The sequence below is a fragment of the Xenopus laevis genome, chromosome 3S, assembly GCF_017654675.1.
Source record: "Xenopus laevis strain J_2021 chromosome 3S, Xenopus_laevis_v10.1, whole genome shotgun sequence".
Taxonomy (NCBI): Eukaryota; Metazoa; Chordata; class Amphibia; order Anura; family Pipidae; genus Xenopus; species Xenopus laevis.
In genome coordinates, this window is record NC_054376.1 from 23,043,661 (window position 1) to 23,061,217 (window position 17,557).

A 17,557-nucleotide genomic window follows, 5' to 3' on the forward strand; every position below is an offset into this window, starting at 1 on the left:
CCACATAGCAAAATAAATTCCAAACACATTGTATTATGTAAATATGTCAAAAAAACAAAGAATTTGTAAAAAATTGTCTTAGAAAATGTCTGTGTGGGTCACACTTAAGCATAATTCTGAAGTGAATTTGCCCTCGGTAATTATGAATAGCAATAGAGTGCTACTTGGTTTTTTACTCTTCCATTGGTGTAATTGCTACCCATCCTGGTTGCCACGGAGATTTAGACGCTAAAGTAATCGGAGCATCCTACTGGATGCATCGCCGCACGCTTGGCGTCACTTCCGGTTACGTGTAGCTTGGTGTTAGACCTTCCTTGAGGTGGCTTGATGGAAACCCGGAAGTGAGCGGCAGGGGTAAACATCGGGAAAAGAGGAGACAGCCTAATAAACCTCGTAGAGATGAGCTGGTAAGCAGGCGATGTGTATACGTGACTATCTGGCTAAATGGCTCTGTTGTCGGTGGGTTTTCTTTCCCAGACTGCCTTTCTGCAGTTGTTAAACTTTCACGCTCAGACTTTACTTTGGCTGCTGGCGTGTGCGGGCGAAGTTCTGAAAGGGCCAGGGAACAGCTTTATTTTACATCTGCTATTCTGTAGCCGAACTGCAGCAGGCAATATCGTCTGGGCTGCTAAGGGTGGGCTCTTAGCATGACAGGGGGGTGGGTTTGGGAGCTAGTAAAGTGTCCAATCTGCAGCAACCTGCTCCCAGGTCCTGACCAATCAAAACAACAGCAGCTTGACATCCCTTTTGTATTTACTGCCAAAGTCCCCTCATTTGGAGGACATCATTCTTTCTGAATTTCTTCTCTAGCTGTGGCCCTGCTTGAATTTTCAAGGGGTTGTTCACCTTTGAACAACCCCTTAACTTTTATGTATGATGTAGACAGTGATACAGCAATTGGCTTTCCTTTTTTATTATTTGTGGGTTTTCCGTTATTTCGCTTTTTATTTGGCAGCTCTCCAGTTTGCAGTTTTGGAAGTCTGGTTGCTAGGGTGCAGATTACTCTAGCAACCACGCATTGTTCTGAATGAAAGACTGGAATATGAACAGCAGAGGGTCTGCATAGAAAGAGGAGTAATCAAAAGTAGCAATAGCAATGCCTGTGTAGCCTTACAGAGCATTTGTTTTTAGATGCTGTAGAATCAGAAGAAGATTAAATAATTAAAAAAAACTATACAAAATAAACAATGATGATCATCTGAAATGTTGCCTAGGATTGGCCAACTAGGGATGCACCGAATCCACTATTTTGGATTCAGCCGAACCCCCGAATCCTTCGTGAAAGATTCGGCCGAATACCGAATCCGAATCCTTATTTGCATATGCAAATTAGGGGTGGGAAGGGGAAAATTTTTTTACTTCCTTGTTTTGTGACAAAAAGTTGTGCGATTTCCCTCCCTGTCCCTAATTTGCTTATGCAAATTAGGATTCAGTTCGGCCAGGCAGAAGGATTCAGCCGAATCCTGCTGAAAAAGGCAGAATCCTGCCCATATCCCGAACCGAATCCTGAATTTGGTGCATCCCTATGACCAATAAATTAAAAGTTAGTTCAAAGGTGAACCACCACTTTGAGACACTCTCATCAGATCTATCCTTGGGCCCCCCATCTAATCCCATCGCTTTATGTAGATCCTTATTTTCTGTATGAATCCCTTACTGCGCTGTGCAATATGTTGGCGCTCTAAAAATACATGTTAATAATCATAATAATAATAATAGTTCTCAGTTTCCCACCAGTCTGGAGCTTCACGGTCACGTGACACCTCTCTGCCTTTAATTCTGCCATTCCAGCCCACACCTTCACTTTGATACTTCTTACTAATTTCTCCCCATTGAGCCCATTCTCTCAGATTGTTTACAACAACAATGTTTACGGTGTTCCCAAACCTCTTAACTGGTTTTGCTACATGTGATGCAAATAATCAGCTGATGAGATGGTGATAATTACTCCTAAATATGTTAGTATATGGGACATAGATACTGTTACTCATTTTATTTAGAGAGTTACTCATTCCATATTATGTAGAGAATGACATCTAACTGTGAATGACTCCCAACCCCTGAATGAAGAGAGAATGAAGCGAAACAGATGCTGAGAGAGTGAAGACAGTAAAAATAAACTTGATTATTTCAGAAACGTTGCAGAATATTTAATTGATTGTGTTACAAAGTTTCTTATTTCAGTGAGATGAAGCAAATTTTTGTGAAAGTTCCCCTTTAATGATACAGCAGTGTCAGTATTTTCATAACAAAGTGACTCCATCATGTCTATACGTTGCTGTAAAATGTGGGTGCTTTTGTGCCACAATCTTTCTGGTAATGTCACTAAACATTCCACCTTCCACAACAGAACAGACTTTACATAAGCATTTATCAAAGATCGTATCTATGTGAATTTTTTTTTACTCTAATAAATTCGAAATATACTCACAACTTGATTGGGAAGTTATTTAAGAAAAAATTTGAATGTCTCCCATTCGATCGAATAGTCCCGACCCAAAAATTAGAATAGAATTCGAATCTAGTTTTCCCTCTGAAAAAAACCTCAAATGTCAGGAAGGCAATTAACATATTCAAATGGTTCAACTGACCTCTGCCATTGACTTGTACATGAATTCGCAGATTTTAGGTGACGAATATTCAAATTAGAACTGTTTCTGTGGTCGAGTTGTGATAAATCTCATAATTGGAATTGGGGGATTAAAATTCGAATGCATGAATTTTTACACCCAAAAAACCCTAATTTACTATTCAGCTCTTAATAAATCTGACCCATAGCCCTTAGAAATCAAACTGCAACACAAGTAATGCACTTGTATCATCAGTGTTTCTGGCATGCTTGCAATCAAGTCCCTGTGTGTCCCTAGTACTTGTTCCAATATCTGCAACTTCTGACCCCACTGCAAAGAGCCCTACAGATTTGGAGCCTGAGCAAAACAGTTGTTTCCCAATAATTATTTTTGCCTGATCTACATTTGTTGTATCATGTTTGTTTTCTGTGCATCTGTTTTGGTGCTGCTTATTTAATGTAGAAAATGAAAGTACAGGGACAGACCTAATCAATAGGGTGTGTGAATTGGTTAGGGCTCCCCCCCATCCCACCCGCTATTGATTATAATAGATTACGTCAGTGCCCCGGCTGGTGTACCTCTTTTCTGCTGAAGGTACTGTTTTGAGGGTTACACCCTCACCTTGTCAACTAACCAGTGATCATCTGCCCTGGGCTGTATACATACAATAGAGTAAACTTAGAACTTGGACACTAAAATCCAAACTATAGTTCCCTGGGGTCTGAAGTTAGCAATTAGAATTAGTAGGAAGTGAAGTTTTCGTTGAATGATCCCCCACCCCTTTTGGAGCAGTTTTCATCTTGTAAGTACAGTTTGGGTGCATGCAGGCCTTACTAAATTAGGAGAATCACTAGTCGTTTTTGGCCACGATAAGGCTTATTTTACATTAACTTATTTGATTTATATTTTTATTTACATTTAATTTATTTTGTAAAAAGTCTGAAACCTAAGCGCTCATTAAAAAGAGAAAAGTCATTTATACTTGCCAAAAGTTAGGCACCCCAAGTGATTGGGGTTGGGTTGAGGTTGATCTACTTACCTGACACCCCGGGTCTGTGCTGCTATCATCAGAAAACTGCAACGACCCAGGGTTCTGCCAGTAAGCACCACAAAGTGATCTTCTTTTTTTTCTGATTTCCTGGGGCAGACGCCTGCGCAGTAGAATTAAATAGCCTGCTTTTTCGTCGATTTGGCTTTTCAATCTACTGCACATGCGCAGCCATGAGAAGAAAGAAGAAGCCGGAAAAGGAATCCCGGGCCAGTGCAGATTTCGGCTGATAGGCGCACCAGCCTGGGGTGTCTGATAAGTAAATACAATCGCATGGGGTGCCTAACTTTTGGCACCGCCATGTATAAAAATACTTTCCTTCTTCTTTAACCCTTTAACCGCCAAGCACGTACGGCGTACGTGCTGGCGGTTCAGGGCTCAGGCTGCCAAGAACGTACCTCGTACGTTCTTTTGCAGCTGAGCCCTTCTCTCTGCATCGGCGGCTTTTGCCGCCTCTGCAGAGAGTCAGGAGGGTAGACAGCCCCCTGGGCAACGTGGCTGGGGGGCTGTCAAGTCGGATCTGCGACGCGATTGTCGCAGATCCGACTTCAAAGTAGCAGAAGCGCAATGTAAGCGCTGCTGCTGGCTTACCTCCTCCTCGTCGCACCACGCGCCCAGTCACTTCCTGCTGCGCAGTAACTCTGCAGACACGCTGCCAGGAGTCGTCCTTCGGTTCCAGCGATCCTCCTGCTACAAAAACGGTAAGTGCACTTTTTTTTACACACTTACCTGCACTTACACATACCTACAGTACATTTATACACTTACATGAACATTTTAGTAAAAATTTGTGTTTTTTTATTTTTTATTTTAGCACACTTAGTTGATTTTGTACACTTATTTACACTTAATTACATGTATTTGCACACTCAGACAACTTTTATTAGTGCACAAATATGTATACACAAAAACTCACAAACAGGGTTTTTTGTTTTTTTTTTACTTATTCATTGTACTGTTTGTTTTGCCTAAAAGCATGTTATTTTGACAGCGTGACTATTGGATAATCGATTTCGGCCACTAATTACGCTGCCGGATCAATTATTTTGTTATTTCATTGATTTACGCTATTTTTGTGGTTTTATTGCAATTTTATCCATGCATTATTGTTCCTTATGTATCTTTAGTATAGTTTTGCTGTTTGGTGCTTTGGTATAGAAAGATTTATTTTACTTAGTTTGATTCGCCAGAATATATGCTTTCCAAAAATATATGGGTTTCTGGGGGTCTTTTTACAGTTTTGGGGTCTTATGGCACATAACGCACAGTTGGGGCTCTCTTTTCTGCAGCTTAGTTGGCTAGCGTGAAAATTCATAGGCATGTTTTTCATTTGGGGTCTGTACACGCCACATACTTTGGTAAATCTATGCATATTGGGCATCAAACTATTTAGTAGACCTCTGACGTCCATATTTAGGGTGATTTTTCTTTATACGTAAAACAGTGTGTGTGATAAATGCGGCAAACTGCAACAATTTTAGGCGATTTTCAGAAATGTAAAAACCTCTGCGTTTAGAAAAGCTTTGCAGTTTGGTGTAGAAAGACGTCTTTATCTTTTTTGGATTCGTCAGAATGTGTACTTTCCAAAAATATATGGTTTTGGGGGGGTCTTTGCTGTTAGGAGGGTCTTGAGGCATATAATATGAAGTCAAGGGTCTATGTTCACAGAAGGCGAATCGGCAGCAGAGAAAAATCATATGCACTATTTTCATTTTGGGTCCGCACATGCCAGCTGCCTTGGTATATCAATGCATATTGGGCATCAAACGGTTCAATTGACCCTTGGCATCAGTATTTATGGTGTTTTAGAATTGTATGTAAGAAATTGGGTGAGATAAATGCGGCCAATTGCAATATTTTTAGGCAATTTTCAAAAATGTAAAAACTGTTGCTTTTATCGCCAAATTTAGGAAAGGCTTGCGGCTTGGTACTTTGGAGTACAAGGACATGCATACCCAATTTGGATTCGTGGGAATGTGTACTTTCCGAAAATATATGGTTTTCTGGGGTGAATGCACTTTTTTTTACCTTTGCTCCCCCCAAAACTATGTATATGTGTTGATTTTGCAGTACCTGAAATGACAGACCATATGGGGGTCTTCCTTTTGGGGCCCCTATATGCCACGTGCTTGGGTACATCTATACATATTGGGCATCAAACTGTTCAGAGGACCCTAGGCTTTCATATTTGGGGTGATTTGTCTTGATACCTAAAAGTATGTGGGTAATACGATGCTGCAGGGTAGATATTTTGAGGTGATTTTTGGAAATGTCACCTAAATCACCAAATTTAGGAATGATTTGTGGCTTGGTACTTTGGCGTAGAAAGACATGCATACCCAATTTGGATTCGTTGGAATGTGTACTTTCCGAAAATATATGGTTTTCTGGGGTGAACTTACTGTTTTCTACTTTTGCCCCCCCCAAAACGATGTAAATGTGTTGATTTTGCAGTACCTGAAATGACAACTATATGGGGGTCTTCCTTTTGGGGCCCCTGTATGCCACGTGCTTGGGTACACCTATACATATCGGGCATCAAACTGTTCAGAGCACCCTAGGCTTTCATATTTGGGGTGATTTGTCTTGATACCTAAAAGTATGTGGGTAATACGATGCTTCAGGGTAGATATTTTGAGGTGATTTTTGGAAATGTCACCTAAATCACCAAATTTAGGAATGATTTGCGGCTTGGTACTTTGGCGTAGAAAGACATGCATACCCAATTTGAATTCGTGGGAATGTGTACTTTCCGAAAATATATGGTTTTCTGGGGTGAACTTACTTTTTTCTACATTTGCCCCCCTCAAAACAATGTAAATGTGTTGATTTTGCAGTACCTGAAATGACAGACCATATGGGGGTCTTCGTTTTGCGGCCCCTATACGCCACGTGCTTGGGTACACCTATACATATTGGGCATCAAACTGTTCAGAGGACCCCAGGCTTTCATATTTGGGGTGATTTGTCTTGATACCTAAAAGTATGTGGGTAATACGATGCTGCAGGGTCGAAATTTTGAAGTCATTTTTGGAAATGTCCCCCAAATCACCAAATTTAGGAATGGTTTGCGGCTTGGTACTTTGTAGTAGAAAGACATGCATACCCAATTTAGATTCGTGGGAATGTGTACTTTCCGAAAATATATGGTTTTCTGGGGTGAACTTACTTTTTTCTACCTTTGCCCCCCCCAAAACGATGTAAATGTGTTGATTTTGCAGTACCTGAAATGACAGAACATACAAGGAGGGGTCTTCATTTTAGGGCCCCTATATGCCACGTGCTTGGGTACACCTATACATATCGGGCATCAAACTGTTCAGAGGACCCTAGGCTTTCATATTTGGGGTGATTTCTCTTGATACCTAAAAGTATGTGGGTAATACGATGCTGCAGAGTAGATATTTTGAGGTCATTTTTGGAAATGTCACCAAAATCACCAGATTTAGGAATGATTTGCGGCTTGGTACTTTGGCGTAGAAAGACATGCATACCCAATTTGGATTCGTTGGAATGTGTACTTTCCGAAAATATATGGTTTTCTGGGGTGAACTTACTGTTTTCTACTTTTGCCCCCCCCCAAAACGATGTAAATGTGTTGATTTTGCAGTACCTGAAATGACAGACTATATGGGGGTCTTCCTTTTGGGGCCCCTGTATGCCACGTGCTGGGGTACACCTATACATATCGGGCATCAAACTGTTCAGAGGACCCTAGGCTTTCATATTTGGGGTGATTTGTCTTGATACCTAAAAGTATGTGGGTAATACGATGCTGCAGGGTAGATATTTTGAGGTGATTTTTGGAAATGTCACCTAAATCACCAAATTTAGGAATGATTTGCGGCTTGGTACTTTGGCGTAGAAAGACATGCATACCCAATTTGGATTCGTTGGAATGTGTACTTTCCGAAAATATATGGTTTTCTGGGGTGAACTTACTGTTTTCTACTTTTGCCCCCCCCCAAAACGATGTAAATGTGTTGATTTTGCAGTACCTGAAATGACAGACTATATGGGGTCTTCCTTTTGGGGCCCCTGTATGCCACGTGCTTGGGTACAACTATACATATCGGGCATCAAACTGTTCAGAGGACCCTAGGCTTTCATATTTGGGGTGATTTCTCTTGATACCTAAAAGTATGTGGGTAATACGATGCTGCAGGGTATATATTTTGAGGTGATTTTTGGAAATGTCACCTAAATCACCAAATTTAGGAATGATTTGCGGCTTGGTACTTTGGCGTAGAAAGACATGCATACCCAATTTGGATTCGCTGGAATGTGTACTTTCCGAAAATATATGGTTTTCTGGGGTGAACTTACTGTTTTCTACTTTTGCCCCCCCCCCAAAACGATGTAAATGTGTTGATTTTGCAGTACCTGAAATGACAGACTATATGGGGTCTTCCTTTTGGGGCCCCTGTATGCCACGTGCTTGGGTACACCTATACATATCGGGCATCAAACTGTTCAGAGGACCCTAGGCTTTCATATTTGGGGTGATTTGTCTTGATACCTAAAAGTATGTGGGTAATACGATGCTGCAGGGTAGATATTTTGAGGTGATTTTTGGAAATGTCACCTAAATCACCAAATTTAGGAATGATTTGCGGCTTGGTACTTTGGCGTAGAAAGACATGCATACCCAATTTGGATTCGTTGGAATGTGTACTTTCCGAAAATATATGGTTTTCTGGGGTGAACTTACTGTTTTCTACTTTTGCCCCCCCCAAAACGATGTAAATGTGTTGATTTTGCAGTATCTGAAATGACAGACTATATGGGGGTCTTCCTTTTGGGGCCCCTGTATGCCACGTGCTTGGGTACACCTATACATATCGGGCATCAAACTGTTCAGAGGACCCTAGGCTTTCATATTTGGGGTGATTTGTCTTGATACCTAAAAGTATGTGGGTAATACGATGCTGCAGGGTAGATATTTTGAGGTGATTTTTGGAAATGTCACCTAAATCACCAAATTTAGGAATGATTTGCGGCTTGGTACTTTGGCGTAGAAAGACATGCATACCCAATTTGAATTCGTGGGAATGTGTACTTTCCGAAAATATATGGTTTTCTGGGGTGAACTTACTGTTTTCTACTTTTGCCCCCCCAAAACAATGTAAATGTGTTGATTTTGCAGTACCTGAAATGTCAGACTATATGGGGGTCTTCCTTTTAGGGCCCCTATATGCCACATGCTTCGGTACACCTATACATATTGGGCATCAAACTGTTCAGAGGACCCTAGGCTTTCATATTTGGGGTGATTTGTCTTGATACCTAAAAGTATGTGGGTAATACGATGCTGCAGGGTAGATATTTTGAGGTGATTTTTGGAAATGTCACCTAAATCACCAAATTTAGGAATGATTTGCGGCTTGGTACTTTGGCGTAGAAAGACATGCATACCCAATTTGGATTCGTTGGAATGTGTACTTTCCGAAAATATATGGTTTTCTGGGGTGAACTTACTGTTTTCTACTTTTGCCCCCCCCCCAAAACGATGTAAATGTGTTGATTTTGCAGTACCTCAAATGACAGACCATATGGGAGTCTTCCTTTTGGGGCCCCTATATGCCACGTGCTTGGGTACACCTATATATATTGGGCATCAAACTGTTCAGAGGACCCTAGGCTTTCATATTTGGGGTGATTTCTCTTGATACCTAAAAGTATGTGGGAAATACGATGCTGCAGGGTAGACATTTTTAAGTGATTTTTGGAAATGTCACCAAAATCACCAAATTTAGGAATGATTTGCGGCTTGGTACTTTGTAGTACAAAGACATGCATACCCAATTTAGATTCGTGGCAATGTGTACTTTCCGAAAATATATGGTTTTCTGGGGTGAACTTACTTTTTTCTACCTTTGCCGCCCCCCAAAACGATGTAAATGTGTTGATTTTGCAGTATCTGAAATGACAGACCATATGGGGTCTTCCTTTTCAGGCCTCTATATGCCACTTGCTTGGGTACACCTATACATATTGGGCATCAAACTGTTCAGAGGACCCTAGGCTTTCATATTTGGGGTGATTTGTCTTGATACCTAAAAGTATGTGGGTAATACGATGCTGCAGGGTAGAAATTTTTAAGTGATTTTTGGAAATGTCGCCAAAATCACCAACTTTAGTAATGGTTTGCCGCTTGGTACTTTGGTGTAGAAAGACATGCATACCCAATTTGGATTCAGGGGAATGTGTACTTTCCGAAAATATATGGTTTTCTGGGGCGAACATACTTTTTTCTACCTTTGCCGCCCCCCAAAACGATGTAAATGTGTTGATTTTGCAGTATCTGAAATGACAGAACAAATGGGGGGTCTTCCTTTTGGGGCCTCCTATGCCACGTGCTTGGGTACATCTATTCATATTGGGCATCAAACTGTTCAGTGGACCCAGGATTTTATATTTGGGGTGTTTTACATTGATACCTAATGATGTGTGGGAGATATGTTGCTGTAGAGTGGAAGCTTTGAGGTCATTTTTCAAAAAATTCACCAATTTCTATAAAACATTATAACTTTAGGAAACAATTGCAACTTGGTGGTTTGGAGTACAAAGATATTTCTACCCATTTTTGATTCACCAGAATCTGTTCTTTCTAGTAATGGGTAGTTTTCTAGGGTAAACCTACTGTTAGCGGAATGTTTGGCCTTGAAATCAAAAGTATGCCGTTTGGGAAGTGTTGCTTTGGAAATTTGGTTGTGTACTGCTTGTAGATTTTGAGCTATACAAGTGAGAAATCTCCATAAAACTATATATATTTGGTATTGTCGCGTTCAGGAGACATAGACCTTTCTAAATCGGCTGTGTTCTCGTACATAAAATGAATGATGTTTCTGATATATGTGATTGTTCTTCGTGCAACATGATTTTTTTCATTTTATTTGACACTTAGAATCCAATATTTTATTAGAGAAGTAGAATTACACCAAAATTCTTGCATATTGTGAAAGTTCAGGTTGTCCTGAAAAAAACAATACATTGTTTTCCTGGGTTAACTAAAAGACCACCCCAGGAAAGGCCCTTAAAGTGAAAGAGTGCAAAATATCTAAAAACTGCTTGGCAGTAGATGTTCGCATCTAGGACAAAACGGCTGGCAGGGAAAGGGTTAAGGCATAGGTACAGTATGTTTATGTGCTTTTGTTATTACTCAAAAAGGCCAGACAATGAATTAACATTATTATTGTAGCGTGGGGGTGCCCTGACTTGTGGTCTAGTGATGTGCAGGCCGTCCTGAAGCGTGCTGGTTGGGCCGTTTGGGCCGACTTCCACAGTACCTCCTTTTTCCCCACCCACAGCCTTTTACTTCCAGTGTGCACACCTTTGTATATACTCTTGCAGGCCCTGCCCCTTACATGACGTCACAGCGGGGTGGTCACAGGTATATAAAGAGGGGAGGGTTGGGTGTGGGCTGAGGTGCAGCTGGTTAGGGTTGGGTGTGGGCTGGGGTGCAGCGAGTTAGTCGGGGTTGAGTTATTTTTGTGCTCTTCGTTTAGTAGTTATAGTGCCACCAGCTAAAGGCATTGTTCACCTTCAAACACTTTTGTTCAGTTGGTTAGATCAGCAGAAATAAAGACTTTTTCAAATTACTTTCTATTTGTGGCTGTTTTTTTAATATTGAAGTGTAAAGTTTAATTTTTCACCTTCTTATGTCTTTCTGAAGCAAAAATGGGAAGGAATTTGCTGATCTAAATTGATACATTTAATTGCTACATTTCAAATCTTTGTCCCTGCTGAGCAGAATCCCATAATTTCAATAAAGGCAGTTAGAATTGATACAATAATTGTTAATTTTCCACTGATGTTTCTGAGCAATGTATCCACTAATGTAGCAAATTGTAACAGTTAAATCTGCACCTGAGCTGCCAGACTGACACACCAGAGACAAAACATTTAACTTTAAAAGGCAGAATTATCATAATGTGAGTTCAGATTTTAATAAATAAAAATTCACCCACGTGCTATTCATTCCTGTGGAATTTTAGAAGGATTACACTTTCAAAAATCCCATAGGATATTGTGGAGAATAGCTCAAAGCAGCCGGTAGGGCTCAGGTAAAACAGTTCTTACAGAGGAGACAGGAGGCTTAGGTTTGCAACAAAAGTGAAACAGGCTCCTGCCTGGGGTTTTATTGTTCAAACCGGACAACTTAAACAGGCACAATTTCCGTGCTAAACAGTCAAATAATAATGTAAACCTCACCGGTTTGCAGTGTTACAGTCCATAGGAAAGTTCCTTGCGGTGGTAACAAACATTTGCCATTTGGAGTTGCAGTCAAACACACAGTTTGTTTCACAAAACACTTCACAGCGTGTGTTCAGAGGTTCTCTCTGACTCCCAGTACAACACACACCCACTCCCCGCCAGGCTCCCTTAAACAGCCCCACCTGCGGACTAATTGGGCAGCATACTGAACTATATCCTTGCTCCAGGGTCCTAACCTGTCTTACCCTGGAGATTTAAAGGAGCCAATACCTCAGGCTGGGTGCTATATACCTCCCATCATATACAGGCAGCCTATTGGGACATAGCTCTTTGTCACATACCTCCCCCCTCTGTTCGAACCCGGGGTTTCGGACACCATTAGCCACCATACAGTGGACCCTTGACAAGGCATCTGCATTACCTTGCAGTTTGCCTGCTCGGTGTTCCACTGTAAAATTGAAATTCTGCAAGGAAAGGAACCAACGTGTGACCCTTGCATTTCTTTCTTTTGCCTGTGACATCCAGGTTAAGGGAGAGTGGTCCGTAATGAGCACAAACTGGCGGCCCAGAAGGTAGTACCGCAAAGCTTCCAGTGCCCATTTAATTGCTAAGCACTCCCGCTCAACAATACTATAATTTTTTTCTGCAGGGGTCAACTTCCTGCTCAAGTAGACCACTGGATGCTCTTCTTCCCCAACTAACTGTGACAATACCGCACCTAATCCAACACCAGAGGCATCAGTTTGCACAACAAATTTCTCTTTGAAGTCTGGTGCGACCAACACTGGATCTTGGCATAAAACCACTTTCAAATCATGGAATGCCTCCTCTGCCTCTGGACCCCACTTAATCATTGTGGACCCTTTCCCTTTGGTCAGGTCGGTCAAAGGAGCAGCCCTGCTTGCAAAATTTGGAATGAACCTACGATAATAGCCCACCATACCAAGAAAAGTACGAACCTGCTTTTTAGTGAGTGGCTGGGGCCAGTCTTTAATTGCCTCCACCTTGTTCACTTGAGGCTTGATAACACCTCTCCCTATAGTGTACCCCAGATAACGGGCTTCTTCCAAACCTAGGGCACATTTCTTGGGATTTGCCGTCAGGCCTGCTTCTCTAATGGAATTTAGGACGGCCTGTACTCTGGGGAGGTGACTTTGCCAATCCCTGCTAAAAATGACCACGTCATCCAAATAAGCAGAGGCAAAATGTTGATGAGGTCTAAGAATTTGGTCCATCATTCTTTGAAACGTGGCTGGGGCCCCCTGGAGGCCAAATGGCATACGAACATACTGGAAGAGCCCTTGTGGGGTAGAAAAGGCTGTTTTCTCCCTAGCTGTTTCTGACATTGGTACCTGCCAATACCCTCTAGTTAGGTCAAGAGTTGTTATGTACCTAGCAGGACCTAGTCGTTCAATCAACTCGTCAACCCTTGGCATAGGGTAAGCATCAAACTTTGAGACTTCATTTACCTTCCTGAAGTCATTGCAAAATCGTATAGACCCATCTGGTTTAGGAACAAGCACAATGGGACTATTCCACTCACTTACAGACTTCTCAATTACCCCCAAATCCAGCATCCTCTGCACTTCCTCGTCGACTGCCTGTCTACGGGCCTCTGGGATCCGATAGGGCTTAAGGCGGACCCGAACCTGAGGATCAGTAATGACATCATGTTTTATCAAATTTGTACAACCTGGTATGTCAGAAAACACCTCAGTGTTTCTTTGCAGAAACTCCCTGACTTCTTGCTTTTGTGGCTCTGACAAGGTTTCAGCTATTTTCACCTTTTGTATACCGTCCTGGGTAGGAGGAAGGGGTTGAATTATAGCCGTGAGGACTTCTCTGTCCTTCCAGGGTTTTATTAAGTTTACGTGGTAAAGCTGTTCTTTCTTCCTTTTATTTGGTTGGTAAACTTTATAGTTCACCTCACCTATTTTCTCGATTATTTCATACGGGCCCTGCCACTTAGCCAGGAACTTGCTCTCAACTGTTGGGACAAGAACCAATACTCGGTCCCCAGGGTTGAAAGTTCGAACCTTAGCTGAACGGTTGTAAACCCGACTCTGGGCCTTCTGTGCTTGCTGCATGTGTTCCCTGACTATGGGCATGACTGCAGCAATTCTGTCCTGCATGAGGGTAACATGTTCCACCACACTCTTATGGGGTGTTACCTCTTGCTCCCAGGTCTCTTTTGCTACATCCAAGAGACCCCTGGGATGACGACCATACAATAGCTCAAAGGGCGAAAAACCTGTGGATGACTGGGGCACCTCTCTAATGGCGAACATAAGGTATGGCAGGAGACAGTCCCAATCCCTCCCATCCTTATCTACCACCTTCTTTAACATGTTTTTCAGGGTTTTGTTAAAGCGCTCTACCAACCCATCAGTCTGGGGGTGATAAACAGAAGTTCTTAACTGTTTAATTTTCAAGAGCTTACATAGTTCCTTCATAACCCGAGACATAAAGGGTGTACCCTGGTCTGTGAGGACTTCTTTAGGAATGCCAGTGCGGGTAAACATATAGAACAGCTCTTTAGCAATATTTTTGGAGGCTGTGTTTCTTAAAGGGACTGCCTCAGGATACCGCGTAGCATAATCCATAATTACGAGAATATACTGATGGCCCCGAGCTGACTTAACCAGTGGCCCTACCAAGTCCATTGCAATTCTTTCAAATGGGACCTCAATGATAGGCAATGGCACTAGAGGGCTACGGAAGTGAGGTACCGGGGCAGACAGTTGGCATTCTGGGCAAGAGTCACAATACCCCTTCACCTCCGCAAATATACCGGGCCAATAAAACCTTTGTAAAATTCGCTGTTGGGTTTTCTCCTGACGTAGGTGACCACCCAGGGGGTGAGTGTGGGCCAGGTCCAAGACCATTCGCCTATAGGGCTGGGGCACTAACAACTGCTCTACCACCCCCCCTTGGACTTTGTCAACCCGATACAGTAAATCTTGACTGACAGAAAAATGAGGGAATACACTCTCAGCCCCAGGTTCCTGAGGTTCACCATTAATTACCTTAACATTTTCCCAGGCCCTATTCAGGGTAGGGTCCCTCATTTGGGCTGTTCCAAAGTTAACCCGAGAGACCTCCAAGTCTGGCATATCGGATGCTTCGGAGGGCTCCAAGGGCAACTCTGTTTCACCTGCTAGTACCTCTAGGGGAAAATTATCTGCTTCAAGCATGGTCTCCCCTTCAGTTACTACCTCTGAGTTAGGTTTACAAACCCCTGGTGCATCCTTAGGAATGCCTTTCTCAGACCCCTGTGGAGAACCTTCCTTTCCCCAGAGCTTCCAAAAGAGGGGAAAGTCTCGTCCCAAAATTACACTATGCATCAAAACAGAGGAAACACCCACTTCATGACATGCAGTACCAGTAACAGTTTCAAATGTCACTATAGCAGTGGGATAACTTTTACAGTCTCCATGAATACAGAGCACCCCAAGATTACGTTCATTAACTTGGTCTGGGCTTACCAAACTGGCGTGCACCATTGTGACTAAGCTCCCGGAATCCAACAGAGCTTGAACAGACTTTCCACCCACCTTTACCACCGCCATATGCAAGTCAGTGTCTGCGGTGCACGCAGGGTGAGCAAACAACGACACCTGCTGAGCCGAGTGACAATCCATGGGCTCTGCAGGTAGTGGGCACCTGGCAGCAACATGACCCCACTCATTACATCGCCAGCATTGCACTTGGCCTCGACCCTTGGTTGGAGGGGACAGCTGAGTTTTGTCAGCTCCTTTAGACCATTCTATAGCCTTTTGGTCAGCCCCAGTATCCTGAGGCAACGAATCATTGGCTTTTCCTGGGGACCTTGCAGATGGATGTTTTGTGGCTGGCTTGCGGTGTTGTGGAAACGATCCTAAGTTGTCCTCAGCGGCAATATAACGTTCCACCATTTCCACCAGGTGATCGGCTGTCTGGGGATCTGCATGACTCACCCATCTCCTCAAGGATGGCGGAAGAGCTCTCAGAAAGCGATCCATAGTGACCCTTTCCACGACTTGAGGAGCTGACAGAGATTCTGGCTGCAGCCACTTTTTCACAAGATGAATTAAGTCATACATCTGGGCACGGGGAGACCTCTCTTGCTGGTATGACCACTTGTGCACCCGTTGAGCTCGCACGGCTGAGGTGACACCCAAGCGGTGGAGTATCTCCGTTTTTAACTTGTCATAGTCTTTGGCATCGGCTATGGTCAAATCAAAGTATGCCTTTTGCGAATCCCCAGTCAGAAAAGGCGCTACCAGACCTCCCCACTGGGACTTGGGCCAAGACTCCCTCTCGGCAGTCCTTTCAAAAGTATGCAGATATGCCTCAACATCATCATGTGGCGTCATCTTTTGCAGAAAACGACTGGCCTTAATGGAGCTATCTGTGTTAGGGGCCCCACTCGACACATTGGACCCCAGTGCAATCATCTGCTGTACCACATCCGTCAAGAGTTGTCGATCAGCCTCAACCGCTTTTGCTAATGCTGTCAGTTGAGCTGCAAGCAAACAATTAGTCTCTTGCTGGGTGGCCATACTCTGCCTCTGGATGGTATTGGTCTCTTGCTGGGCAGCATTTGCCTCCTGCTGACTAGCATTGACTTTGGCCAGCTGCAACACAAGTTCCTCCATGTTGTTGAACTACAACTCCCACAGTCTGCAGCAGATAGCACTGCCCTTTTAACAATGGTTGTCCTATTATGCTCACTGTCTCTCTGTTGCCCGCATCCGAAACACCATTTGTGGAGAATAGCTCAAAGCAGCCGGTAGGGCTCAGGTAAAACAGTTCTTACAGAGGAGACAGGAGGCTTAGGTTTGCAACAAAAGTGAAACAGGCTCCTGCCTGGGGTTTTATTGTTCAAACCGGACAACTTAAACAGGCACAATTTCCGTGCTAAACAGTCAAATAATAATGTAAACCTCACCGGTTTGCAGTGTTACAGTCCATAGGAAAGTTCCTTGCGGTGGTAACAAACATTTGCCATTTGGAGTTGCAGTCAAACACACAGTTTGTTTCACAAAACACTTCACAGCGTGTGTTCAGAGGTTCTCTCTGACTCCCAGTACAACACACACCCACTCCCCGCCAGGCTCCCTTAAACAGCCCCACCTGCGGACTAATTGGGCAGCATACTGAACTATATCCTTGCTCCAGGGTCCTAACCTGTCTTACCCTGGAGATTTAAAGGAGCCAATACCTCAGGCTGGGTGCTATATACCTCCCATCATATACAGGCAGCCTATTGGGACATAGCTCTTTGTCACAATATGAAAGCAGCTTGTTTCAACTTGAACAACCCTTTTAAAAATGTTACTTTGTTGTGTTGTGTTGTGTTTAAACAAACAGTGACATCCGAACAATTAGAAGTACCCTGAAGGATGATCAAGGATTTCATTGTAATAGATCAAGAGTACAGCATCTATAGCATCTTCTATGCTGTTATTATCACAGGTAGAGGTACTATAAACCTAAGCTTCCATATTGACCTAAACTAAGTTGATTTTTTTCATTTAATAGACCAAGAGGTTTTGTACCCTGCAGAAACTGAAGAGAATTCATTCCCATCTGAACATTAAAGGACCAGTAACATAAAAAAATTGTGTTTTTAAAGGGGTTGTTCACCTTTGTGTTTACTTTTAGTATTATGTAGACTGGTATATTCTGATACTATTTGCAATCGGTTTCCTTTTTTATTATTTGTGTTTTTTCCATAATT

At 42.7% G+C, this 17,557-nt stretch overlaps 1 protein-coding gene across 1 annotated transcript in view; it reads left to right on the top strand.

Annotated features, from left to right (window-relative positions):
• Positions 1–255: 255 nt before the first annotated feature.
• bin3.S (bridging integrator 3 S homeolog) overlaps positions 256–17,557 on the top strand; it is a 45,065-nt gene continuing 27,763 nt past the window's right edge. The window contains exon 1 of the mRNA XM_018255038.2: positions 256–407. Coding sequence (XP_018110527.1) covers positions 400–407 — 8 coding nt within the window. The 5' untranslated portion in view covers positions 256–399. The remainder of the gene's footprint in view (positions 408–17,557) is intronic.